The 27,768-nt window shown below is 42.7% G+C and overlaps 1 protein-coding gene across 1 annotated transcript in view; it reads right to left on the bottom strand.

Annotated features, from left to right (window-relative positions):
* Positions 1 to 2,326: 2,326 nt before the first annotated feature.
* SAMD12 (sterile alpha motif domain containing 12) overlaps positions 2,327 to 27,768 on the bottom strand; it is a 162,906-nt gene continuing 137,464 nt past the window's right edge. Inside the window, exon 5 of the mRNA XM_072328068.1 lies at positions 2,327 to 9,335. Coding sequence (XP_072184169.1) covers positions 9,313 to 9,335 — 23 coding nt within the window. The 3' untranslated portion in view covers positions 2,327 to 9,312. The remainder of the gene's footprint in view (positions 9,336 to 27,768) is intronic.

Below are 27,768 nucleotides of genomic sequence, written 5' to 3'. Positions count from 1 at the left end.
TAAAGATGTAAACAGAATTTAGTAAATTGCAGCCCAATCACAAGATGTTACAATAAAAAGCATGAATTCTCTTTTTTTAGATGACAATTTATCCCGACTTTGTCAGTTACATTGCACGCTATGTAATTTCATTCTATTATTTTGTGTTAAGCCCAGTATTTTCTGTTTGACCAAAATATCTCATCAATCTCTACCTTACAAATAAAAGAACACCCGTGGGTATGGCTGAAAACAACAACAAAAGCACACCAACATGGGAGAACACAGAACCACGCTGGAATTTCAGTATTAGAGCTTATGGAACTACTTCAGCCATCGACTTGTACATTGCTGCTGTGCCCCCAGTGCTGATCTATTCAGGGAATAACCGGGGGTGGGTTGGAGATGGGACGATGTGCACCCCACCCAGTACCTGCTTCTTTCGTGTTCTGGACCCCGTAGGAGATTTGTTGAGGCCTTGGAATATGTCTGAAGAAGGGCAATGAAGCTGTGAAGGGTCTGGAACACAAGATTGCCACAAAAGTAGTAATGCATTGGAACAGGCTGCCCAGGGAATGGTGGAGTCACCGTCCTTGGAGGTGTTCAAGGGTATCTGTGGCACTAAGGGACATGGATTAGTGGGATCTGTGGGGATGGGTTGATTGTTGGACTAGATGACCTTAGAGGTTTTTTCCAGCCTTAATGATTCTCTGAGATGTCCTGCTGCACCTACAAGTGCGTTGCATTCCATGACACCCACAGTGCCAGGCAGCAAACTCCTCACATCCTGTGCTGGAGCTCCATGAGTCCGTGACAGGCGATGGGTCAAGCCCCGAACTTGCTTAAATCAGACAAAACCCTTTTACTCTATAATAAAAACTCCATGTTTTAATACATTGCCATGCACAAATGAAGTCCAACGATGCGGAGTACAAAATCGTCCAATATACAAAATGATAAAGCAGATATCCAAAGCTTCCAGAGATCATGCCCGAAGATACCAAAAACTTGATATTGATTTTAATTTCATCATTTATTAGAATTCTTCCCTCCCACCCAGGTTTTATTTCTCATTGATTTTTGAAAACAGAAGGAATTAAAGCAGAAATACAAAAACGGTCGGGTGGAATTAACAGCGATGGCCACTTTGTGTACTAAAAATTAGATTGCATGATAATTTCAGTTCTGGGAAGAAAAGCACTGCTGTACAAGGAACACCTTGGATGCCTGGGGAAGAGCAGTGCACATCCAACAGAAAGGCACACTTTGTTGTTATGCCACCTCGCTTGGCTTCATCTCTAAAATGCTCTCATAGAGGACTGCGAATAACAGCGTGTCACATTTTAACCATTTGAGTGCTGCCATCCTACCGGATTTTCAACCAAGTTAACATTAAAAGGAGGTTCCAGGGGAATTTTCCTTGTGCACATAGCTCAGAAATGAGCCTAAAGGTGGCTCGGGTTCCCTCAGCTCCTGTCCATCCCCAGCGGTCAGGGCTGTTTGGTTCTTTTTATGGGCCACAGATCTGGGGCAGCCTTTGGAGGTGATGCTACAATTCCAACCGTGAATTTTCAGCTCTCTTCAAAGACTGGCTCAGCTAAAATTAAATTCAGCTCCCTGAAATGAAGGAGCCAAACGGTGGCCGACACAATGATCATGGGTGGGTGTCACTGTTGTCTTATCCATGCTCAGATGTGAGCAAGGAATAACAACCATGAGGCAGGTCCATATACCTGGAGCCCCCAGAAGAACCTGAAGACAAAGCCAAATGCATCCCAGTCCAAGTACAAGATGGCCCAGCTCAAGGCAGGGGTTCGACTGGATGATCTGTTGTTATTTAATGGTTCTTTCCATCCTCAGTCACTTTGATTCTATGACTTCAGCAACTCACATTTCCAGCATCTTGCACCATGCAATTCACCGTTACTTAGGGGAAGCCTAGCACTCAGCAGTGACCACCAACAGCAATAAATTTCCCTGGCCCTAAGTATGCAAGGGTGGTCTGTCTGTCTGTCCATCTCCTGCCACGGCCCCAGGACAGCCTGGTGCAGGGCTCTGGGTGCCCCGCATGGCCCACTTCTTTCTCTCCATCACTGGAGCTGAGCTTAGCAGGGTGAACGATGAGCATCCCGCGGGCAGATTGTTTTTTTCTCTGCACACCTTTTTGTGGCTTACATGCAGTTGGGCTGCAATATTGGTTTCCCTGCTTTAAAAAGAATAAATCTGTATGTCACTATTTAATTTGGTACCATGATATTCAATAGATGAATTCTAGGCAAGTGCCTAATAGAAGTAATGCGATTACAGATATAACAACAGTTACATGGGATTTTTTTTTTCTTTTTCTGAAAAGGTATTTAGATATACTTGGAATTAAAAGCAGAAAGGAGCTTTTCATCTCATTCTGACTAAGCCTGTGTTACAACAATGCTGAACTCTTACTTGTAGGGATGAGGCAGCCCTTGTGCAGCCATCATAGGATTGCTCCACTGCTGGCACACAAGCCAGCAACCCCGCAAATGTACCTGACTGCAGCTGGTATTGACCAATGTTCTCTGAACAATAAATCTACGCCAGACTCATTTTCTTAGGATTTCACACTGGATTAGAGCAAGAATCCCCAAAGATCTTTATCTTCTTAGCTATGTCCCTTTTTGTTCCAGCTTCTTGATATTGATTCAATACCAATTTGCAGTAAGTATTGCTTTTGTGGTTTCTTTTGCCTGCATGAACTGTTTACCCTCTAAAATACACATCCTATTTTGTGCCATTTTCCACAGCACAACAAAGAACTCTGAAAGGTGGCTCATAGCTTTGTGCTTGCCTTGTATCTAAGAGCAGCAGCTTCATGAGACCTGGATAAGAAGCCGAGCACTCCTGCTTATTTTGAAGGTACAATATTCAAAGCAGCCACCTGCAATAAGGTTCGCAGTGCTCACTGCTCTGGGTCATCCCACTGAACTCATTTCACATAGAGAGCTTCATTCACCAGCTGTGGAGGGGCTCATTGGGACAGCAAGAACAGTTTGCTTCGTACCTTGTTCAACTGCAAAGCAACACAGTGTAATTCTCAGTCAGCACTTCAGCTCCTCTGCTAGCTGTTGGGCATAAAACCTGTTTCATGCCAACAAAATGGTGCCTCCTTGACCAAGTGGCTCTCACTGCATGCTCACACGGGTCATGTGGGTGCAGGACTTTATCCCAGGCTGTTACTACCGAACGACAACACACTAATTCTGTATGGGCAGCAGCTTTTGTTGTCCTTCCTTGTCCAGTTCCCTTCTTTAATCACATGCAGAAGAGCCTTGTAAATATAAGGAGACCTACTGCAGCCCCCACCAGTTACAAGTCAGTTCACAGCTCTCTAAGGCAATATTGTGTGACAGCAATGGATACAGGTGGGCCTGCTTTCCCTTTGTATTTAAAATTCATGACATTTCAATTCAGAACTTTGCATCGGATGATCTAGTGATGATCCAGGCTGAGCTCTTACACAGCACACATCTTACTGCTTCATCCAGGGACTGCAGAACGGAGCCTACATTTCCATTTGAGGTAGAGCTTATTGACTTAGAAAAAAGCTCTGCATATACTTAAAGACCTTACATGAAGGGGAATGTGCCAGATAACCAAGTAAGTTGTCTCTATGGGTAATTATTCTTCCTGTTGAGCATTTGTGCTTAATTTCTAGCCTGAAATCTGTTTCCAGCCAGTAGAGCACATCATTCCCTTTTCCTCTGAATGAAAGCACTACCTGCCCTCAGCCAGCACTTCCTGCACAGGTAGAGGTTGTGATTGCAGGCAAATTGAGTCATCTCTTCACATCATCTCTGATAAATTAATAGCTTGAGCTTCATTAGTCTAGCACTATAATAAGAGCTGTTTTCCTGCCCTTGAATGACACTGGGAGCTGTAGAAAATAATCTTTCCAAGTTGTCAATATATGAAAGATGGGCACAAATGGCTCCGTAACATCACTGTTGCCAGATGCTAGACATCCTCCAAGTCCTACTGATGGTCCTCCTCAGAGATGACTCTGAGCTCTTGGGGGCTGACGTTGAGTGGATGATGTTGACCTTCATAGTCACCCAACTCCAGTCACATTCCCAAGCCCCCAAGGAGGCTCCTCTCCTCACTTCGGCTTCTGCACTTGCAGCACGCCAGGTTCATCACCATTTCATGGCACACCTGGCTTTGTCACCTGTAAATGCTCCAACAGTAATTTTCTGTATCTCTGGGAAGAATACTGGTAACAGAACATACCTTGGAAGAAGCTCATTAGAAATACTCTCACTGATGATAATGTCATATTTGTAACCATTTCTTGTGAGCTAGCAACTAATAAGTTTTAATCCACTTAGCGTGGTCTATACTGATGCTGCACTGTGCTTTTTTATTCTTTATCAGAATCAAATGATCTATAGGAGGCTAAGGATAGTATGTCAGCAGAGCCTCTTTTATCAACAAGCCTTTGATATCACAAAAAATGATAACAAATTCATTTGACACAATACATTTCTATAACAATCATTTGGAGGGGTTTATCAATTTTTTAATCGCTTTAATGATTGCTTCATATCAACCTTTCTATGCTTTTACCCCGGACTAATAGGAAGCTAATGAGCCTATAGTTTTCTGTGTCAGGTCACTCGTGCTTTTTAATTATTAGTTTGGGGTTTGGTTTGGTTTTGTGTAATTTAAAGCTTTTTTTAATGCTTTTAAGTTCTGAAAAATCTTACGCCTAAGTTTTCCTACACTCACATATCTGGTTGTGTGAATTTAAGATTATGTTTGGATGGTTGCTGCTTAACATTACCCATCATTTCCGATGGAGTAGGAGGAATTCTATTTTACTGTGAAATTTGACTCCCCTATTCTACTGCTTTCAAATACAAAACAAGAATATCTGTTGGTTTTCACATGTTCAGTGAGTAACCACCATGCTGTACCCAACATCAGACTCACTATGACTGTTTATGAGGATGCAGAATGGGTTTGGTCTTACTAGCCCTAGCCTACTGGCCGCTGACCTCCCATACATTTTTTGGCTTCCCACATCAAACATCTGCTTTGTTGACTTGCTGATTTAAACTCACAAGCCTGCCTAATCGCTCATACATTACGTTGGTGGCATTTCTGCACTCCAGATGGCTCACTTGCATTTTACCATAGGAAGCTGCAGGTAATGCTGGCAATACTTCCCCCCAGTCATCAATTGTTATAATAGCAGAGGACTTTTTAAATTAAAATCTTACTGTCCAGTTTACATATACCCGGGTCAATCAACACAGCCTTACAGCAGGGCTCTTCAAAGGAGATTCAGACTGCAGAGAGTTAAAAGGGGACGGGGGTGAAAACTGCAGGATTTTACTCTGCTTGCCTGAAACAGTTTTGAATAATTGAGATCTCGTGGCTTGGTGGAGGGTGGAGGGAGGCTGCTTTTGGCTATAGCACAAAATCCCTCAGGACTGGCCCCACAGCTGGCATTAACCAACACATCTCAGGAGAAGGATGGAACAGTCTGTTGTAGGTCTGCTGGGGGCCTGGCCTGGGGTCTTCTGAAAATGGGGAACAAAACAAACAAAGATTTTTGTCATTAATAATGGTTTGATTTCCTTAATGACACTGCAGCTGCTTTCAGTCTGGCGGCTGAGAAGCAGCCAGCCAGGAAGGAGCCCATTGCTGCAGCACAACACAGGCAGACCAGCAAGGCTAAGGGGCTTGCAGGGCTCTTGCATTCTCCCCTCTTGGAGAGCTGTGTTCTCCCTAAGAGAATAAGTGATGGGGAATTCAAGCAAAGAAAGCCATGCAGATGAAAAAAAGCAAGGACTAAACCAATGCAAAAGATGTTTTCATTCACAACATGTTTTCTGAGGTGAGCAGTTCCTTCAGTTTTCTTATGTTGCCCTTGGCATAATTTGAAGCACTGAGGATGGCTGAGTCTCTCCGTGGCCCTGCCCAGAGAGCAGCAGCCGGGTGCTGCACAGGGATGCTCGCTGCTCCATCATCTCAGAGCTGTGAGCAGTGATCAATGCAATGGTAGCACTGGGCTTTGTGAGTATATCCAGCTCCACAGGGCTGATAATTGCTCTTTTATTAAAACAGCATTCGTCTTCTACTCTTTTGCACAGAACTAATGGCTCTGAGCATATTTAAATTCACTTCCTTTGCCGGAATAACTTATTCACTCCCTTTCATGTTGACTTGGTCTTTGGCACTCTAGACATAAATGATTTATTGACTGGAGATAAAGCATTGTTTCCACAGAGCTGTTCTTGCGACCCAGGCAAAAGCGGATGTGTCCGCTCTTAATAAGGTGTTCAGCATAAAAAATGCAATAGACTTGATTGTCTGCACTCAAGAGCCTTTCCGAGAATACAGTACCTGCCCCCATTCACAATAACAAAAAAAAATCTCCCCCACATGATTATTTATATTAAAAAGTTTTCGGAAGAATACGCTGGGATCCAGATAGTTGTTCAGTAGCTGCAGAACAATTTCATAAATATCCCTGAGGAAGCATGGCCTACTTTGGGAGAATAACAGTGATTAAAAACATCCAAACACGACGAATAGTTAAATACAAGCCAAAAAGTACAGTGATTTCCATATGGCTCCTGCAGACAGTTACACATGTGAGGAGTGTCACGGGGCACAAGGGAACTATTCTTGCTTATGCTTAGTCCTCCACATGCACGGGCTGTCTGTAGGATGGAGACCTACACTGCTGCCAAATGAGCTTGGTCCATGGGCACCTACAGCAGAGCTCTCACTGAGTTTGGCTACACGAAGGTCTGGATTTACTTTCACATTTCTCAGGGCCCGTAACACTGGTTTTCTAGATCACCATAGCTAGAATCCTGGGAAGCTTTGAAAACAAACTGATTTAATGGGAGAAGTGCACACATCTAAATTCATGACCATTTACTGGAAGATGTTCAAAACCAGCACTGCTACAAAAATGCTTCTAGCAGCTCTTTGCCTGGCTCATGTTTTTCTCATACGCCCTTTTAAGATAATACTCTCTGATAAACTCTTCTTTTATCATTCAAATTACGCCAGAATTTTTCGTTGGATAGTAGAATAAGAGAATTTCTACTGCAGAAAAATAGCTTTTAGAAAATCCTTTTGAAAATCACTGATATCCAAGTTGGGTTTTTGTTGGCTTTTTTAATTGCTGTACCAACACAAAATTGGTGTCAGTTGCCAAAGTGCATTCTTAAAATCTGTAACAGAAAGAGCTGTAAAATTTACTGGAGCTTATAATGGAATTCTGTGAGGTGCTCAGCCACTTCTCTCAATAGGGATCAGATTCCAACCTGCAATGCTATGAAAAGCTCTACAAAGTGCAAATGCTGCCGTTGGCAAAGATTCTTACCTCATAATGAGAACTTGTACACCAATAAATTTAAAATTAGGGGCCAGGATTTTCAGAAGGAGAATCTAAAGCTTACTGCTTCACACTATCCGGGAGATCCACTTGAAAACCCATGGAAAGACCCAAACTGCTAGAAATCACTAGCAACTTCTGAAAATCTTGGCCATCAATTTCCTTTGAATGAAAAGAAGTATTTCAACATGCTGAATCTGAGATGGGTGGAGAGCTGTCAGCTAATCCTGCACTCATCTGAAAAAATTACACCCTAAATGTATTTATCTGTCGATTCTACAGGCACCCTCGCAGGCTGACGCTGAATTCTCTAGCAATGAACTGTACAATAGTTTTTAAGTCTCTCGACACAGGAATGTGCTCTAAAAAGGTGCCTTTACCTTGATGCAATTGTGCCTTCTCTCCGCCGCTGCATCTTCACACCGGTATGGCACTTCACCCACAGTTTGGCATATACACCAATAGCAACTATACGGTATCTGCCTATTAGGTTGGAGAGAATGACAGTTTTTAAACATACAAAAAGCTAACTTTGATTTTAAAGAAATAAGGAACAAATAGATAAGTCCCCTTAGCATGTTGATGGCATCAGTTCATTACAAAGAGTGTGTCAAGAAGGTCCTGATGTTAGGGACAGACATTAATTCCACTAAATCCCTGTGGAAAAAAACAGTACCACAGCCAGCTGTGATAGAGCCAGTGATGAGGCCAGCCATTCAGAGACTGAACAAAAAACAATGCTCAGATTGAATGCAACAGTCTTGAGCCTGCTACAGTATATTGAAAGGCTTATTAGAACCGTTTGCTTATTCCTGTTTCCTACCAAAATATGCTCTTGGATAGAAAGTGGAAAAAGTTAACAAAGAAGTCTGCCCACTTCGGAGGGAGTGTCTTGCTCCTTAGAAGTATAGTCTTACACATTACCTTTTTCAGAGTTTGGTTTGGACTGTGATTCCCAAGTTCTGCCCGAAACATAAATAGCGGCCAGCATAAAGAACCTGAATCCCTCCAGTTTGTTCTGCTTCTAGTGTAGACCAAACCCTTTGTCCAACTCACCTCTGAGAAGGGTGCTCTCCCTTTCCTCTCCCTCACTGAGTAAGAAAACACATTGGCATACCAGGAACGAGAGCCTCTGATATCTGCTGGAGGGGAGGGAGAACAGACACAGTGTCCTCAGCTGACCCTGTTCTTGGCTACCTCTGTGACAGCTGTTCTGCAAGTCTCCACAAAGTAAGTCACACCTCTGCCATGTGCAAATCTATCTACACAATGTACTGTGAATCAGTGAAGGTATGCTAGTAGTGGACTTCACTTTGGATGCAGTCTCAGCACAAATACTGAAACATATCCTCAGTATTTAGAAAAGACCATTATATATATATATATATATGGACTGTGCTAATTCTGTGCAGAAAGCACGCATGAAGTGCTGATATTGTTTAACGGAATACTATTAGACTGCAAAACTAACACATACAAGACTTTTACATTCCTATCAGGGGTGTAGTAATGTGAACATATCCACGGAGATTGGAGAGTTCCTGTAAGTTTTTCCTAAAACATCATGCCATCTGCATACATAATAAAAGAATCCAGTAGTTGCCATGCTAAAACAGGACTTCTAGTGAAGGGCATAGGCAGTCCCCTAAAGGGAACCCAAAGTTATGCACAGTGATGAAAACTGGAAGAAATTTTCCAGCTAAAGGTCTGTCAATGACCATTTTGAACAAATTAGCACTGGATATTTTGCACCACATTTTTACTCCACAGCAAACCAGATCTTCTCAGAATGCATCGTCTCGAGTGGGCTGATTTTACTTCAAGTTTGTCTTCACTCCTCCAAGGTCACCTTCTGGCAGTGCCATTGATTATGGGTTTTTTCATGAAGGAAAGTTCATTTTCATATCAAGTGGCAGGACAGCAGCTTTACAGGCTGGAAATGTTTATGGAGAGCTCTCTGCTGGGGCTGTAAGAAACGAAACAGAAAACCAAAACCAGACAATGAGTATAGACCAGAGTAAAGGAATTACCATGTATTTCAACTACATGTTTGCGCTGAGCAAATGCATTTCTGCTGTAAAGATAAATTACTCTTAGAACATATATTATGACCCTGGCACTTTGTTTAATCAACTTTACTCATCAACCCAAAAACTCCGTGCTTAATCAATTTCTTAGATAAATATTAAGTGCAGGCCAGCAATCATTTGTCTGATTTAACAAATGCTGCTTGAATTTTATTGCCTCATCTTAAAGCACTGCTCACTCTTCCTCCAATCTGAGTCCCGGAGGGCCTGGGAATTGGCTGGGCTTGCGTAAACTACTGAGGCACCACAATAGCCAAATGCTGCAAAGGTTCAAGTGTCAAAGTAGAGGTTGATGTTCCCTCACCACTTCTGCTGGTCAAGACAGTAAGACTTGGCCACTGCTGTAGTAAAGCACCTTCCGTTTCTGTGGCACTGAAGCTGCTATTCCTTGCCTCAAAGTCCTCACAAAGCTGTAAGTCATTCACACAACAAAAGATTATATGGAGGTTTCTTACAATTCTCTCATCTGCCAAACTCTTTGAGACACAAAGCAGAAAGAGAAGAGATAATGGACACAAGATTTAGTAAGACATATTCCAGGTAGATACAAGGAAAAAGTGCCCAGCAAGAGTGGCTGAATTTTGGAACAAGTTACAGGCTGTGCTATCTCCACCTGCAGAGATTGTAGAACCACAGAATCCTTAGAGTTGGAAGTGACCTTTAAGGGTCATTCAACTCCCCTGCAATAAACCAGGACACCCACAGCTAGATGAGGGTGCCCCGTCCTGCCTGACCTTGAATCTCTCCAGGGATGGGGTATCCACCACCTCACCAGGCAATCTGCTCCAGTGCTACACTACCTGTACCATAAGAAACTTTTTCCTTATATCCAATCTAAATTTCCCCTCTTTTTGTTTGAAATCATTTCCCCCTGTCCTTTCACAACAGACCCTCTTTAAGAGTGCATCCCCTTCTTTCTTATAGCCCCCCTTTAAATACTGAACAACTGCCTACAGGTCTCCCTGGAGTCTTCTCCTCTCCAGGCTGAACAGCCCCAGGTCTCCCAGCCTACATTCATAGGGAAGGTGTTCCATCCCTTGATCATTTTGATAGCCCTCCTCTGGACACACCGCACCATGTTTTAGTCTCTCCTGTACGCATGAGGTTCTCCTGGATCCACTGCTCAAGTCTGTTGGGCAACAGCCCTCAGGCATGTCACCTGTACTCCACAGCTTGGTGTCATCCACAAACTTGCTGAGGGTGCACTCAATTCCACTGTCAAAGTCACTGATGTAGACATTAAAGAACACTGGTCCTAGTACTAACCCCTGTGGAACACCAATTGCCACTACTCTCCATCTGGACATCATGCCATCAATCACCACCCTCTGGGTGTGATCTTGCAAATCAGTTCCTTGTCCATCGAACAGTCTACCCATCAAATCCACATATTTCCAATTTGGAGAGAAGGATGCTGTGGGCTACTGAGCCAAAGGCCTTACTGAAGTCCAGATAGATGACATCAGTGGCTCTTCCCTTGTCCATTGATGCAGTTATGCCATCGCAGAAGACCATTAGGTTGGTCAGGCAGGACATGCCCTTGGTGAAGCCACACCAGTTGTCCCATATCACCTCCCTGTCTCCCATGTGCCTCAGCATAGCTTACAGGAGGTTCTGTTCCGTGATCTTCCCTGGCGGAGAGGTGAGGCTGTTAGGTTGGTAGTTCCCTGGGTCATTCTTTCTACCCTTCTTAAAAATGGGTGTGATGTTGCCTTTTTTCCAGTCACCAGGGACTTCACCCGACTGCCATGGCATTGCAAATGTAATTGAGAGTGGCAAATACATATTCACTACTCAGCGCAATCTTCGGGGTCTTTTTTTGGGTCAGATTCCAATTAGTGAAGCTGATTCTGACGCTGCCAAGGCAGTATTCATATCAACTGAATCCTGGGCTGGCAGTGGTCAGAGCTCTGCTCTGCAGGGTGTAACTGGTGGGCTCTGCCATCCTGCCTACATTTACCTCTGGAGCCCCAAACCATTGCAGCTATGGAAATGAAGGATTGTTTGAATGGGAAGAGCACTGAGTGAGATTTTATAAGAGATAAGTCCAGACCTTGCTATAAGCACCTTATTTCTCAGTTTAAATATGGTCTGTGAAATAGGAGAACAATAAAACTCAGTCTCCTTAGCTACTTTCTTCCTTATTTAGGCACATTCACTCAATTACATTGCTAGCTTTCATTTTGGTTTCCACAGCTGTACTACTTTTATCCTCAAGGACCTTGAGTGTGATAATCCCACCAGCACCTGCTGACATCTGCTCCACGACAAACCCGCGTCCAGTGGCCTGAGAAAGGTGCACGTTTGAGAACCAACAAATGTTTTATTCTATGAGAGAACTGACAGGAAAGTTTTGATCCTTCACCTGGCATTGGGAGATAACTGACTGCATCCCCTGGGGCAAAAAAAGGAAGCAATGGGGATATTAAGCAGGTGTGAAGATAAATGGGAAATCTGGGGTAAGGTTTTAAACCTGGAGAGAGGAAAACAGGTACGTAACCTCAAAAATGTTGGATTCCGGGTGAAGTGGGATTTTTGCAGAACTGGCAGAGATGTGATTGTTTCACAAAGGAGAAATAAGGGTTCTTTTTTGAGGCTGGATAGATAGCTCATCTGCTGCAAGGAAGGGGAAATTTGAAAGGCTCTCCCAAGCAATCAAAAATATCTTGACTATCTTGACTAGATAGTCAAGATTCCCATGATGGAATTCCCTTCATCCACTCTGTCTGAACCCTTGGCCTGTGCACATGCCGGGTTTTACATGACTCAGTGGGCCACGAGAAACTCAAGAACAAAGAACAGCAGGGACTGATCCATACCTAAGCTCCATCACACCATGATGTGAGTATAACCAAGCCTGGAAGCAACCAGTGACACTGACCTTGGGAAAAGCAGTAATTCTGTTCAGCTCTGAACTCTGAGCAAGCAAAGCAAGGGGTTAGCAGTGATTTAGCGCATTTCTTCTAATTTTATCTTTTGAGGTCAAGATTTTAGAAGCACTTATTCCCACTTGTAACCCATAATTTTTGATGCCCAGATGGAGACTCCTCTAACGATCCTGGTTTTCTAACAGCATGTGCCCAGCACTTTTGGAAAGTAAGATCTTTTTAGAAGGTATCACGAGTGAGCAGTTGTCTTTGAAAGCACTGCCTTAGCCTGAAGGCTCTTGGAATGACGACTGCCTTTCGCATGGGGTTTGTAAGCTTACCAACTAACTTGGTGGCCTATGGATCTAATCTCATATGACATTTTCAAGAAGCTGCCATAGAAAGACACCAACCATTTCAAAGCCAGAGATGTATTTCATTTCAGCGTGTGATTTTTTTCTAACTAGGAAAGGAACGCTCTTCTGGTTCATTTGAAATATATGTTAGTTCAGCTCAACCTAGCAGTATTGCCTATTTTCATACCCTCATAACTGAACAATCCTGATAAAGGAAACAAACATCTATCTCCTTTGCTATGTTTCTTCAACACTGGAACTAATTTCATAATATGTTTCAAGGCAGGACATTTCAAACATGAGACTGTTAGGAAAAACCCCTATTTCCAACATCCTTATAGCAACTATTACTTTCACTGTGGTAAGATCTGCTTTAAGCTGCACTGACTAGTGAGTTTCAGAAAGGCTGCAGGTCTCTTACTTCATGCTTCTCACGTAGCTTGGGACATTCCAATATTCTGCAGATTACTGCAGACTTGTTGCATCTTGCTTCTTAATATTTAGCAGCATTGCTAGCTTTGAAAAATTTCATACAGTGACAAAAGGAAATGGTTGCCAGCTCATTCATAGATTTACCCTTTTTCTTTATTGTTCACTGAATTATAACCACTGAGGTGTGAGAGCTAATGGAAATTAATGCAAAAACAAAACAACTCTTTGGGGAGCTACTGATCCGGGTCAACCACTGCAAGAGAAGGAGGAACGAGGATTACCAAGGGCTGGGAAATGCAGGCAAGGGGAGCTGCAGCAAGAACAGGATGGTTCCACACTGCAATCAGTGCCCCAGGCCAGATGACATGGAGTTTGGTTTCATTTCACCATGAAATCATCCCCTGGCTGTTCTGGGCTGAGTGGGAGGAATCTCTGCACTTTTGTTCTCTAGGTAAATGCAGCTATTGTTGCACATCCTTATTACCTAACCCCGATAAACAGAGTCAACAGTGCCAGAGCTCAAAGGTTACCTGAGGGTCTGCCCATCCTAGCCGGTGTCCTGCAACCCACTGCACCCAGCCCCCAGCTTCAGTCCTGTGTTGTAAGGCAGCCAGACAAACCTCGGGGCTGCAGGAGGACAGCAAGCTGCCAGGCTGCCAGTGTCACTGCCTCTCTGCTTCTATTAGAACGGTGCTAAGCAGTGACACATTAATCAATGGGCTGAACACAACACCCAGCAGTTAAGAAGGAAAACAGGGATGTGGGTGATTTTTGATCAGACAATTTTGTTTTGATTCCTGACTAGTCACATGTTGGTTTGACTTGCCTGACTTTCCCCTCATTACTAAAACTTGGTAGCTGACACAGTCTCGAAGGTTACTTAATGTTGTTTGTCAAATGCACTGTCATTAAGGTAGAAAAATACCAGGAGGGAAAAGAGAGGAAGTCTCTCCTTGCTTTTGATTTTTGAATTTTCTTGCCAAGCAGGAAACCAACATTTCAGTTTTGGAGCAGACAGAAAAGGTGGGTCTACAAGCACAGCACCTAGAGCTTCAAACATAGTAATCCTAGTCCCAAGCTGTTGGTACTCATCAACAAATCCATGCTAAATGATGGTAACAGCTACAAAAATACGGAATTGAATAGAGATGTTTCCTTTCAGTTCTACTTTTTTTTTTTTTTGGATACCATTATGACATATTTTTCATTTTCGCCCCCGAGCCTTGAAACGAGATGGTTTGTTTCACAGGATGAGGGACACAGATGTACCACTACACGACTCCAGGAGCAGGCTCTTTCAAACAAACAGCAGCCAACAGGGAATTGCTATTTCTGCAACTGTGAACTCAGGGTTTCTTTTCTTTTTAACACACTTCTTCTGGGCAGCATGCTTCCATAACCAGGTGCTCCTAATCCACGTTTTTAATACTGGTTGTCATGGTTTTGTGCTGTCAATATTCTACATCATGACATCATGTGCGGTATGAACTGTTTTGGTGGTATGTGGAAGTGTAACAGAGGGTATGTGGAAGTGTAACAGAGGGTATGTGGAAGTGTAACAAAGGGTATGTGGAAGTGTAACAGAGGGTATGTGGAAGTGTAACAAAGGGTATGTGGAAGTGTAACAGAGGGTATGTGGAAGTGTAATAGAGGGTATGTGGAAGTGTAACAGAGGGTATGCGGAAGTGTGGAAGGTTCATGCTCCAGATCTGTGGAATGGCAGCATCCCGAGTACTCAGCCCTTGGAGGAAACTACATATCCCAGGGGACAACGCGGCCAGAGATGAATCACCAGAGGAGGAGGACACACATATAATCTCGCTCCCAGGCTGGAACGTCCCTCTTTTCGCCCTGTCTTTCGCTTTGGAGCGCTCCATCCCTGCCGTCTCGCTCTATCAGCAACGTTCCAGCCTGTCGCCTAGAGATTGCAGTAGGCCCCCGGTTCTCCGGGACTCTTTTTCTCTCTTTCTTTTTTCTCTGCCTTGTTTGATATAGTAGTTGTAGTTATATTGTATCATATTGTGTCTCGTATTTAGTAAAATAATTTCTTTCCTTAGATTGCTGCCGTTGTTTTTGTTCATTTCTCCCCTTCTAGGGGCAGCAGCCTCTATCACGGATAAATCTAGATAACCCGATTACACTGGTCCATAAATATGCTACTGAATATCCCTGTATGGGATCTCTGCAAGAGGATGGCTCTACACGCAATAAATTCCTTGGCTTTATTTATGTATTTCCTCACTGCTCTCCCTGAATGGTCCCAGCTCCAACAAGGGCTGTAAGCAGGCAGCTGGCATGCAGCCTGCGTGCAGCCAGCATCGGCACGGCACAGCACGGGACCATGCTCAGTGCAGTGGGAGAGCCATCATCAGCCACCACCTGCACACGGGAATGTGGGGTCTTGGCTCACTTGCAGCTTTGCACTCCAGATCAATGGCAAATCTCATCTTAAGGAAGGCATCAGGGTGGCTTTCAAAAGATAGAGAAGACATATCTACTGTCACGTTATGCTGATGTATTTTTCTTCCTATATTCTGTTTTATGCTGAGTCTCTAAGGAGCTCAGCTGGGGACACCCTGCTTTGAAAAGGATGCTCAACACTTCAAGACAGATGATGAAGATTCATCAAGGCGGAGCAAATCCTTTCTCCTATATACTGACCAAAGAGAAAACTCACTTCTTGCTTGTGATGCAGGGCTCTGTAGCCTGTATCAGGCAATTTTGAGATGAAACATTTCTGGGAGAATGGATGTCATGGCAGATGCTCTCAGCAGGTAACCTTCCAAAAAGCCAATTAGTCAGAGGTTATCGCAGCTGCTCTGTGAAACACAGTTGGTTCACACAGAATGGGTTGAAAATGTAGTTGCCCAAAATGTGTTTCACTAAGCTATTCAGTGTCCTCAAAGGGTCGGATTAGCCAAAAGTCTCCTCATGAGTCATGCACGATTGCAGCTTCCCTACTACAGCAGATCTCTCATCAACTTTACTAGGTTAAACAAAATGAGGACACACATTGATTCTGTCTGCAGATGATTTATGCAGTAATTTCTGTTCCTTGCCTCTTCCTTCAGATATCTGAGTTCACAATGGACACGATGAGCTCCCTAATGGGTTTGAGCTACCGCTCCATCTTTGTTTTGAAAAATATTCTAACAGCATTCTAGCATCTACTAAGCTTGATTTTATAGTGTTTATCTGGAATCCTCAGAAGGAAAAACTATCCCCCAAGATGTATGCCCTTTTCATGTCTAAGCCTAAACAAAATGTGACAATTCCCAAAACAAGTTAAAAGTCAAGTTCAAAAGGCTGGCAAAATCCTGGGAGAGACTTTCTTCGTTCAAAGCGGCTCATTCATCCTTACTCAGGATGCTTCATACATCTCACCACCTACCTGCTGCTGCAAACATACAAAGAAAAAAGAGATGTGCTTTCGCATTCAATAAAACACGATGATTTCCTTGAACTAACAAGCAGCTAAAATATTTTGAAAATTGCATGCAACCACTTCCTCAGTGTTTATAGCTTCTTTCAAAGAATTCTCTTGATATACTGCTAACTTACCCATCAATGCGAGCAGTGAGCTAACTGGCTGTCCACCAGCATCCTTCTCTAGAGACTCAAGTTATAGAAAACAAAGATTTAAAAGAACATGATGCTAAGCAGGCTGAAAGTTGCAGCTGGTGCTGTTTGAAACTTCAAGTGCACCTGCGATTGCCATCTTCATACCCTCTTATGCATGTCTCTCCCTGCCTGCCTCTAATCGGTTCTCGATCTCACAAGTCCCTGTGGGGTGCTCTGCAGGAAGTGAAAAAGAATGTCACAGACGAATAGTCTTCCACAGGTTGGCTCTAAATAGTCTTTCGCACTACATTGATATACATTTGTATATCTATTGCTTTTGTCTTGAGAGAGACTGGGTTTTAATACAAAGCACTGGGGACTGTGCAAACTGAGTGAACTTCAAAAAACAGATCTCCAACATGCCAATAAGGTGCTGAGCCACACAGTCTGCAGTGGCCTGCAGTGGTTTGGTGGCCGCTCTGATCCCTACCTGGAACCTGCCCTCGCTTTTGTTCTGTGGCTTCTATGGGACACTTTCAAATTTATCCCACTCAAAACTGTGCTGCAGCTTTTGGAAAATAGTTGTGCCTATTATATCACAGTATTAATTACTTACGATTCTTCAGCAAAATATGCTTTAAGTTAACAACATAATCAGAGGAAAACAAGGACTTTGCTAGAAAAATCAAATTATTATAGCAGAAAGGTTTGGAAACTGGAACTACAGCTCCCTCCCTGCCTATGCAGAGCTGATGCTGGATTAATAGGTGGAACAAACTACCCTCCTTTGGGGAGATATTCACTGTGAGGTTCCCTGCAATGAAAGTTTTAACTCAGTTCTCATTCTATGAAGTGATTAACCAAGTGAGAAGGAAAATTACACCTACTCAAACCACTTAAATGATTGCATGTGTGTGCACACATTTACTACAAAACAAAAACATAGATTGTGAAGCCTACAAAATCAGCTTCTCCCCCAAGACACTGAACAAGCAACTTTATTTCCCTCTTTGGAGGAATGAATTATGATATATCCTTCTCCCATATTACTAAAGCATTATTGCCATGTCTTCCCCATTCTTCTGCATGTAGCAGGGAGAAAGAAGAGAAGAAGGCTTTTTATGTCATTTGTCACTTAATTTTCCCCTTCTGCTTCAGCATGTGGCCCACCACCTCACTTGATGAACAACAGTCCGCCTTAATCTGGAAAATAATTATTGCTATCCTCGTGGGCTCTTCTAGACACACTGTTCAATCATTTCACAAACAAAACGCCTCAGTTCCTAATAATCTGGGAGAAGACACTGCCTTATTTTACAGTTCCTAGTTAGGCACAAAATGTTCCAGACTATTCTGCTGGCATCTGTCTGGCTTCTGGCTCTGACTTCAGCACTGGGCTGTTGGAGCTCCTGAGTTGGGTAAAAAACCTACAGAGAGAGAGGATTTGAGAAGACTGCTGGAATACGTAGCTGGGTCTGGAAGCTGGAACTCCAAGGAGGGCTACAAGCAGGACCCTAAAGATGCCAAAGAAAGTTTGGTTTCGACCATCTGTACAGACTCCTCAACATGTTTTCACATGATGTCTTCTTCTAACCTGCTCTAAAGAGTGATTCTTATAGGAAACTGACTCTTGCTGATTGCCCACCTGACAGGAAAATCTGCTGACCTGTCACTTTACAAGCAAGCACAGCTTGGAAGTTTGGGAAGCAAGCAGTCACTATGTCATTCTCATCAACTTGGTTGGGACCAGACTGAGAAACTCTTCTTAGGCCTGCACAAAACCAGAGAAATCAGCACGGTGCGTATGCAACTACGGTTTCTTAAAGTTAAACAAAGTAAAAGGCTCCTGGCCTAATTTTATAGCTGCAAGACCAAGATCAAAGAGTGCTGCTGCAGGGGAGAGTCTTCCCTAGGCAAAGGTCCCCTTCCACCCCATCCCTGATGCCATGACAGAGCATGCTGCTGAGTGCTCTGCAAACCCAGCTCATGACCCTTTCTGGATGGCTGCAAATGAACTATAGAAATCAAAACGAGTTATCACCTCTAAAGAGTTCCTTGGGTGATGATTAAGGCTATGTCTTAGTGTACAGCCACCAGAGACCCCAGATAACAGTAATAATGCTTCTGCAGAAGAGCCTGATAAATGAAGGATGGGCTGACTGTATCAAAGAGGTTCTTAAGACAGGCATGAAGACTAATGTCTGAAATTATGTGGGCTGTCTTGATCATGGAGCCAAGCAAATAAGACATTTATGAAGACGTGTCAGGTATGGAACAAAGAATACCTAGCCAGCAATCAGAATGAAGTTCAGCTGTTGATGTTCTTAAGATCTAATAATCAAATCCACACAAGAGCTGACTGATCAGTTGCAAAATCTGCTTTACTCTGCTTTGGCCCTTTCCTATTATTTTAGTTTGCAGGCTATCCAAAGCACTTGCGTAGTTTTCTGTCTCCTTTTGCATCATGCACAAATATGTTCTGAAAATACAATCACACAGGTGGCTTTGCTGTGTTCTGTAGAGCTGACTGCTATTGTAGGTTGCTGCCATCCCAAGCAAAATGTTCTTCCGATCGTGTCATGTTGTGTCCTTCCAAAATAAGCACTATGATGTCTGTACATTATGGCAGGTGGGCCATGCCTGCAAACCCAGCTTTATCTCCAAGGGAAGCTCATTCCTGGAAAGACAGCACACTCCCAGGTGACACCCTCCCATGCAGCCATCACTGACCAGCACTTGGGAATGGTAAGTGCTCTCATGAGCTGCACCTTCGACATAGCCAGTATAAATCAAGGACAGGACCGATGGACTGAGTGGCAGAAAATAATTCAATACCAGGTAGAAATTGACCTTTAAAAGTCAGACAGAAGGGCATCTCCACACTTCAAATAGAAGGATTTGGGGCTAAATGTCATATTGGGAAAAAGATTTTCATTCATCATCCTGATCCTTTGCCGGCACTTACTCAGGAATGGATGGATACAAGACAGTGAACTACACAGCAGGGCAGGGGCTTGGGCTCAGTGTTAAGATGAAGGCCTTGCCTGTCACATTACAATCCATCAGACTTCCCTGAGCTGTCCAGCTAAGTAAATACATAATTGTTCTGCATAAAGAAGAACAGTATCAAGAGAAGAGACAGCCTATCTCCTTCCTCCCTGGGAGCCTGTCTTTAAGGATAGAGATGGACATAAATACGGTTGCGTGGACTTCTGAGATGATGACTCAGTTGAGCTGCTCTAGTGTAAACCTGGCTGGGTATCTCCACGCTGCATAATGCAAGACTGGATGTAGAAGAGAGAGCAGTAGGGTATGGTATGGAAAAGAACTCTCTCTGCCCTGAACCCTGAGGCTCACGTGGTGTTTGCACAAACTCATTCCTCCTATCCCAGACAGGAGACCAGTCTGAGCTAATTATCGAGGCCTCTTTGATGAGCAGGGGAGAAAGACGGTGCTTGGGAGAGTTAGCCACCCTACTCACTTGTCATATTGGATAAATGATTCTTTGGAAAGTCCTCTCTCCACTGATTATCCAGACAAGCTAAATGATTAGTGCAGAGCAGGTACCCAGCAATTAAATGGCAAACAAGAACTGACAGGAACTGCAATGTAATGCTTAATTTGATTGTAACAAATTCCAATTAGCCTGTGAAATGTAGGTACCACAATGTTCAGGATTAGCATGTTTAATGCTTACATTTCTACTGAAATCAAGAATGATATAGATTCCAGTGAGGGACAAGAGCCTTACATTCCTTTGAGGCCATGGATATTGGAATTCAACAAGGAAATTACACACTAAATAATCTTCTTAGAAATTTCTACACATAGCTGAGATAATGAGATGCTTCCTGCAAACAATCTACAAAGTACTGAAGAAGTTTTTTAGAGAAATTATTTGCTCAGCACTATTGGTAGAATTTTGCAGCTGGATATTTTATTGTGCCCATGCTGCCAAAGAGTTTCCATTTGCCGCTGATTTCATTTCTATTTGCAATATGTGAACAAACCAACATCGAGGAATTCACACCGGTATGTAAAACAAGAGTAAACATAAACAATGCCTTGTTTATTATTAAACACCTTTCATATCTTAGCTATAATAGGCAATTAAGTTGGTAGGAATTTGCAACTGGAGAAGTTGCACCATTTTATCTCAGGCCAAGCAGTTTATCACTATTCATGCACAGACAAACTTCCGTGCTTCAGAAGTGAGGGGAAAATATGTGATAGGATGTGGTATTTTTCTTCCAGTGCCAGAAATATACAGATCCTAATTACATTTTTGCTTCAAGGAAGGAAGGAAGGAAGAATTTCTGCCATTGGAGCATGAAAGAAATTTTGGCTAGAAAGACTATGGACAAGATTTTCCAAAAAAAAACCCCAAACCCCAGATGATTTGCACACCAAAGTCTCATTTAGAAGTCAAAAGTACTTTGATTTCTAAGTTACTTGTGAATATTTTCTCTGTTGATTCCTACAAGTCATTTAATATTTATCCTAAACAAGTGCTGACATATTCAAAAGCAGATCTGGGGCTGCAACAAGTTCTGGTAACCCCTGAAGACATTTCTAAAGCCTCACCCACTAGAGATTCAAAACTTCTGGCATGTCCATATGTCTGAAATCTTCAGTTTGCATCATGCATTTGTCTATTTAGGATAATTAAGAGTATGCCTCTGTGAACACATTACTGCGAGGTAACTGGGGTCTAGATTTACAGCAGAACAGATGCTCTGCTATAACTGTCCATGTGTGTGCCCTTACCCCATGGTAAATGCAAGGCAGTTTAGTGCCTGTCACTGAATAAGAGCATGCAACACATTCAACGTTCACACTCGATCTTCCAATTGCCCCTCAGCAACTTGCTCAGGTAGCTGCGCTGTCATATTTGTTTTACACCCCAGCCACTATCGCAGCCTGCCCAGGAATAAACACAGGCAGAATGTCCTTCGCCAAGACATTTTTTAGGCTGTTTACTGTCACCTCCAATCCGCCCTTCAAGGAGTTTGTATGCAGCGCTCATCCCTGCGATCTCTGAAAGAATTCAGGATTCTGGACTCTGGTCCAGAGAGTGTGAGCGCTGGGGATCTGAGAGAGCTGCAAACACGTTACATACCAATTTCCTAATGGCACTACCATTTAGCTACTACTTTCAGCTCCGAGATTACAGAGGAATATGATCTCACCTCATTAGGGCGTAACTACAACATGCTGCTACAGCTCAGGCCTCGCAGCTTTTTCCAGCTTTCTCTGGTTGGACGGTCCCATGAGATGGCTGTATCTGTGGCCCTAACAGCATCCTGGATACGTGTCTGTGATCCCTGGAGCACAGCCCATCAGCAAGAACTTTTGTCTTCAGCCTCTTGGCCCATACTCTGAGTCAGAAATTCTTTCCACATCTAAGTGGGACCAGCATGTCAGGAAATTACACCTTCTGATATCATTCAGTGGTGTTTCTGTGTTGCACATGGATATGGTTCAGTTCTTACACTGACCAGGCCACACCAGCAAGCACTTCTAAATCCAGTGCAATAAACCCACCTTGACCATCTATGGAAGCTATGGAAATCCATCTGTCTGGGATTTTCATCTTGCAGATACTACTGGATATTTTGAAAAAGTAACAAATAAAAAAGCTTTTTACATCTGAACAATTTAACCAACAAATAACCTGTGGTATCTCTAATAAAAAGTTAAAACTTCTGAAGTTGTCCCATAAAAAAGTGATCCGGTGGTTTTGCGCTTCTCTCCTGGAAAGCAAGATTTCTCTGTCTGTGAAAGGAAGATCATGGCTCTGCTTTCTGCTCATACACAGTTCTGGGAGCACAACTGCAATGTGATGAATCATGTGGAGACAACCATGGGCCTCCAAGTTCTCCTTCCAGCCATCATTACTGCCCTTCTGCTGGGCCAAGCCCGCTGCACAGGACAATGGGACTATGAAATATGCCCCTGTGGCAAACAAGACAAAAGAGCATTGCTTGTGTTAAACCAATTCATGACACTGATCTGCTTTAGAGCAGCAGCCCTGGCAGTGAGCACGCAGAATGACTGCAGGCAGCAGCAGCATCTCAGGCCAGATCCACCGCCGAGGTATCATATGGAGGAGTCATATCTTGTGCCTCCCCGAATGCTGGCTATGATCTTCCACAGAACACTGATGTTTAACTCAGTTTAGAAAGGTAATAAAGAATGAAGGCAGTGGCGTGCAAATGGATAGACAACACTGCAGATAACTGGCAGGGCTAATTCTCTTTTTAACTAACAGTAGGGACAGCAGACCCACTGGCAACAGCCAGAGCATTTGTTCAAATTATGCATTCTCTGACTTTCCTTTTGCTACTGGAGGACCCAATCCTGTGGCTATTTTTGGTAGTGCTATTTTGTCAGTGCCCAGCCATGAATCGGGGTCCCACTGTGCTATTCAAACACTTAACTAAAGGCTGGTTTCTGTCCAAAGACTTTGAAACTTAACTTAAAAAAATCCCAAAGGTTTTAATGGCAGGAAGAGCTGCATTAGCAGTACTTTCTTCTATTGTCTTTTATTATTTATTTTAACTAAATATTGTTTACTTCATTTGCAGTAATTAGAGTAGAATAGTGAAAAAAATGTTTTCAAGCAAAAGCCTGGAAGGACTGTGAAGCACTGCTGGTGAAATAACAAGCCATTTCAATGAAAAAACCCATAAGAATTGAACAGCCCCAAATGGCTTCCACAGAGCCATTGTATGTGCAATACTGCCACAGCAGTATTGTATGCAAATATATAATTTAGTTATTTTTATGTAACCTGGTTATTTTGTAATCACAGAGGTAGGGTTTAGACAAATGGGACATATGCCATTTGTAAAGAAATAACCTGGGAAAAATATGCATTGCAGTTATAGTCCTGATATGTAAATTCAGATACTCAAAATACACGTTGTCACCTAACAGCAGATTATTCATTTTCACTAATGATACTGATTTTGAGTTAAACTAGACTATATGGAAATGGAAGTCTATATAGGCACGTGATATTTAAAACAAATTTGAATGAATAATGATGAGCCTTTGTAAAATGCAGTTCATTCAAGCCTGTCCCCAGAACCAACTGCAGACTCACCTCCTCCTTTTTCTGCAGACAGAGGAGTTCACCAGGTCTTTCACTACACAACTATCACCACTGGTGTGACAATATGTGGTGCTTGTAAAGTGGCACAACACGTTTAAAACTCTGTACCATAAGTGTGAAATACAGACAGGACATAGGCAGGATATGTCTACAACAACCCTATCTGGAATATGATGAGAAATATAGATATAGTTATATATCACTAAATTTATTGTGGCTGTATATATAAAATAATCATAATTGATTATGACTGAATACCTAAATTCTGCAGATCCAGCAACTCTTCCAATGGCATTCATCCATACCATCATGCTGAGATATCATTTGCAGTGACCTTTAAAGAAAATGCCCCCTCTTCCAAGAGAGCAGGCTGCCTGCAGGACAAGAGTCTCAGATACGAGCTCATGATTGAGTGGCTGATATCTTTACGCAAATCCAGCTCACCTGACTGAACATGAAAAATGGTTCTGAGACTGTGCTATCTCCCCATGTCTGAGATTCTGATGCCAAAACCTTTGTAGCAGCCTGTAAGAGTTTTCTGGGAACCATCTTCTATAAAGTCAAAACTCAGACACAGTCTTCTGCACTCCTGACACACACAACTTAACTGGATATCATCTCAAAATGAACTTCAAACACTGTGCTAAGGATCTGAATCTGTTCTGAAACCACACTGAGTTGTCTACCAAAGAGCTGGCCAAAACTACCACTGAAGATGATAGTAAATAACTATTTAAAATGTTGGTTTCCCCCTGGCACAAATAGCCACATAGGTTAGATTGCATTCAACAGCTTTATGCTAAAAGAGGGGAGATTTATCTTAGACGTTACTAAGAAATTCTTTACTGAGAGGGCGGTGAGGTGCTGGCACAGCTGCTTCCATTCCCAGAAGTGCTCAAGGCTAGCTTGGATGGAGCCACCCAAGCCATTCTATGTGGAGGGCTTGGAGAACATGCCCTATGAGGAGATACAGAAGGAACTGGGGCTGTTTAGTCTGGGGAAAAGGAGGCTATGGGGAAACCTAATTGCTCTCTTCCAGCATCTGAAAGGTACTTGCAGCGAGAGGGGGCTGGTGTCTTCTCACTGGTGACAGAATGAGGGGAAATGGCCTCAAGTTGCACCAGGGTAAGTTTAGGTTGGATATCAGGAAAAGCTTCCTTACAGAAAAGGTTGTTAAGCACTGGAATAGGCTCCCCAGGGAGGTGGTTGAGTCACCATCCCTGGATGTGTTTAAAAACCGTTTGGATGTGGTGCTCAGGGACATGATTTAGTGGAGGGTTGTTAGAGTTAGGGCAGTATGGTTAGGTTGTGGTTGGACTTGATGATTTTTTCTTTGAGGTCTTTTCCTACCTGAGAAATTCTATGATTCTATGATTCTCTGAAAACAGAGTGAGCTTGGCGTCCTTGGGATCATGTACCAACAAAGGACTTGCAGATGAAGGTGCGGCCTGAATTCACCCAACTATTTTTAGACACCTACTGCTGTCACGTAGATTATATCCATAGACTTCCTCTATGGTCTGTGGGGAGAAACAGTTGCCTGCCTCCTGTCTGCAGCCCCAAATCTTACTGCTCTCAGACATCACTGCTGCTCAGTTGGCCACAGCAGGGATCCAGAAACCTGGGCAGTACATGAAGGTAGATGAGATGGGCCTCAACCTTGGTTAACAAGTGAGTGGATGAAATGTGAACTGCAGAGGTTCTACAGAGCTAAGGGGAAATGAAGCAACAAAACTATTTCAGCTGGCCAAGGCTGCAAGCATAAATCTGAATACACCCAGGGAACAGATTTTTTTGAGTAAGGTGGTGCCATTTTTACATACTGATGAGTAATAACACACTCTAAAAATGTTTTATAGGATTTGATCGTGAGAGACAGAATGAGTTTGGAAACTTTGCCTTTTGAAGATCATGCACCATGGCAACCACTAGAAAGGTGAAAAACATTCACCCTGGGTCATTTCTGTGGAAGGTTCTGATTGTAGCTTGGCTGGTGCTCACTTCCCTGCATGGCAGCAGAATTACTCACTTTGCTGGGAACGGCCAAGACCCTTTACTTAACATCAAGTTATCACAAATCACTATTAATTCTAGTGCTGGCTGTAGATTATGTTAAAAACTTTATTTGAAATTTTGAAGACTGGGCACTTGAAGGATTGGCATTAAATTGCCCCCTGTTGATCAGTTACCCTGTTAATTTCATCTAGCTACCTTGATTCTCAGAGTTCTCCTTTCTCTACATAAAAATGAAAATTTGATCTAGCTGTCTGCCAACCACTAAATAAATACTTTTTTTTTCTGTAACTGCATAGCAAATTGTTCTGTTCTGCCTGGGACTAACAAAGCTCCTGTCAACCATCCTAAGTGGACAGCAGTTCTCAGTCCTTCTAGTCTTTGGGACATTATGGTGTTGCACTGCAGTTTTTTAATGTAAGGAATAATCAAAACTGGAACATGTATGTGTATATACACGCACAGTCAATGAGGAATTCACAACTTCTTCTCCAGCACCTCTTGGAGACCTGAAAGCATCGTCTTTGGGTGACATCTGTAACCCTGCTGAATCAGGGGACAGCTGTCAGCTGGTTCCTACTTTCATCTGAGAACCCGTCCCCACATTTTACATTTTACATTTTTGGAACAGTCTTCAAACTTTTAGCCTCTTAATATCAAATGTGAAATCAAATTATATAAAAAACCACTCAGTAGAAAAACTGAACTCTATTTCAAGGTAGAATATTTAGACTGGAGAAGAATCCATTTCTATCCCTAAATTACAGATTTCATTTTGAGGCTTATTCCCTAAAACAAAGGCCTTTTTAATTTTGAATAGTTTGCCCCAGTTTGAGCCACTGATGGCCCGGATGAAACTGCTAGAACCAGGACAAAAAATCTCAGCCCTTCTGAAGACACCAGGTGTATATATGGGATGAACAGTGTCACTCATGTTGATAGTCACATCTGCCCAGCTGGGGGTAAATCAGAGAAAATACTCCCTACTAACAAAGCCATTTATCTATTTATTTGGCTTTCTGATTCTTTTTCTGTCTCTCTGTGCTGGCACCTCCTCCTGCACACACCCACATTGCCAGCAGCTCCAAACAATCTTTTTTTTCCCCCACTATTTCAGTTCTTCCTTTCTGTGTCATGATACACACCAGACTTGCCCTAAGAAGTCTGCATTTAGGAGTTTTTGTTCTGTCTCTCCATGTTCTGAGTAATGCTTACAGGAAATTTGCTCTTTGATTTCAGTGGGAGACTGGAATGGACAAACACTGATACTTCATCAGGGATGATTTGTTTAAAAACTGAATGTCATCTCCATAACTAAATCCTTTTAAAAATACTTTCAGTTATTACCAATGCACTGGAAACCTGCTGCCAATTTCAGTGAGTTTTCTGCTATTTTTTCATTTTAACCAATCCTGGCTTAATACAAAACAAAAACATCACTGAGCAGTATGGAAAAATGACTGCACTTCTGATTTGCAGAAATGACGAGGCAGCCTCCTTTATCTTCAGGAGACAGGAAGTGAAAAACAATTCTGCATCACTATCAGAAAGAACAAGCCTAGATATGTGTGTACACACATATGTATAGAAATATACACATATAGAAAACCCATGGCAATGGAGTTTGACATAAGTTACAAGCTCAACACATGCAAGCAAACAAATTAAGCAGATGCGTATACATTAATGTTGATATTAGGTCTCTAAAAATAACTTTCCATTATGCACTCCTTAAGCAAGCACAAATTCTGTTAGCACTGCCATATCAATAGAAGGAATGAAGCATCTGGCAATATGAATTGTTGTTCTACATTATTTAAAACAATTACATCTTTATGCTAGCTGAAATTCTTTACTGTTCATAATCAGCTTTCAGCTCTAAAATCCAAGTCACCAGGATACATACATAACTTATATTACGCTGTAAGACTGAGGCTGTTAAGGAATATTAAAAGGGAACCCTTAC

The sequence above is a fragment of the Excalfactoria chinensis genome, chromosome 2 (genome assembly GCF_039878825.1).
Source record: "Excalfactoria chinensis isolate bCotChi1 chromosome 2, bCotChi1.hap2, whole genome shotgun sequence".
Lineage (NCBI taxonomy): Eukaryota > Metazoa > Chordata > Aves > Galliformes > Phasianidae > Excalfactoria > Excalfactoria chinensis.
This window is presented reverse-complemented; position numbering and strand designations above follow the sequence as displayed.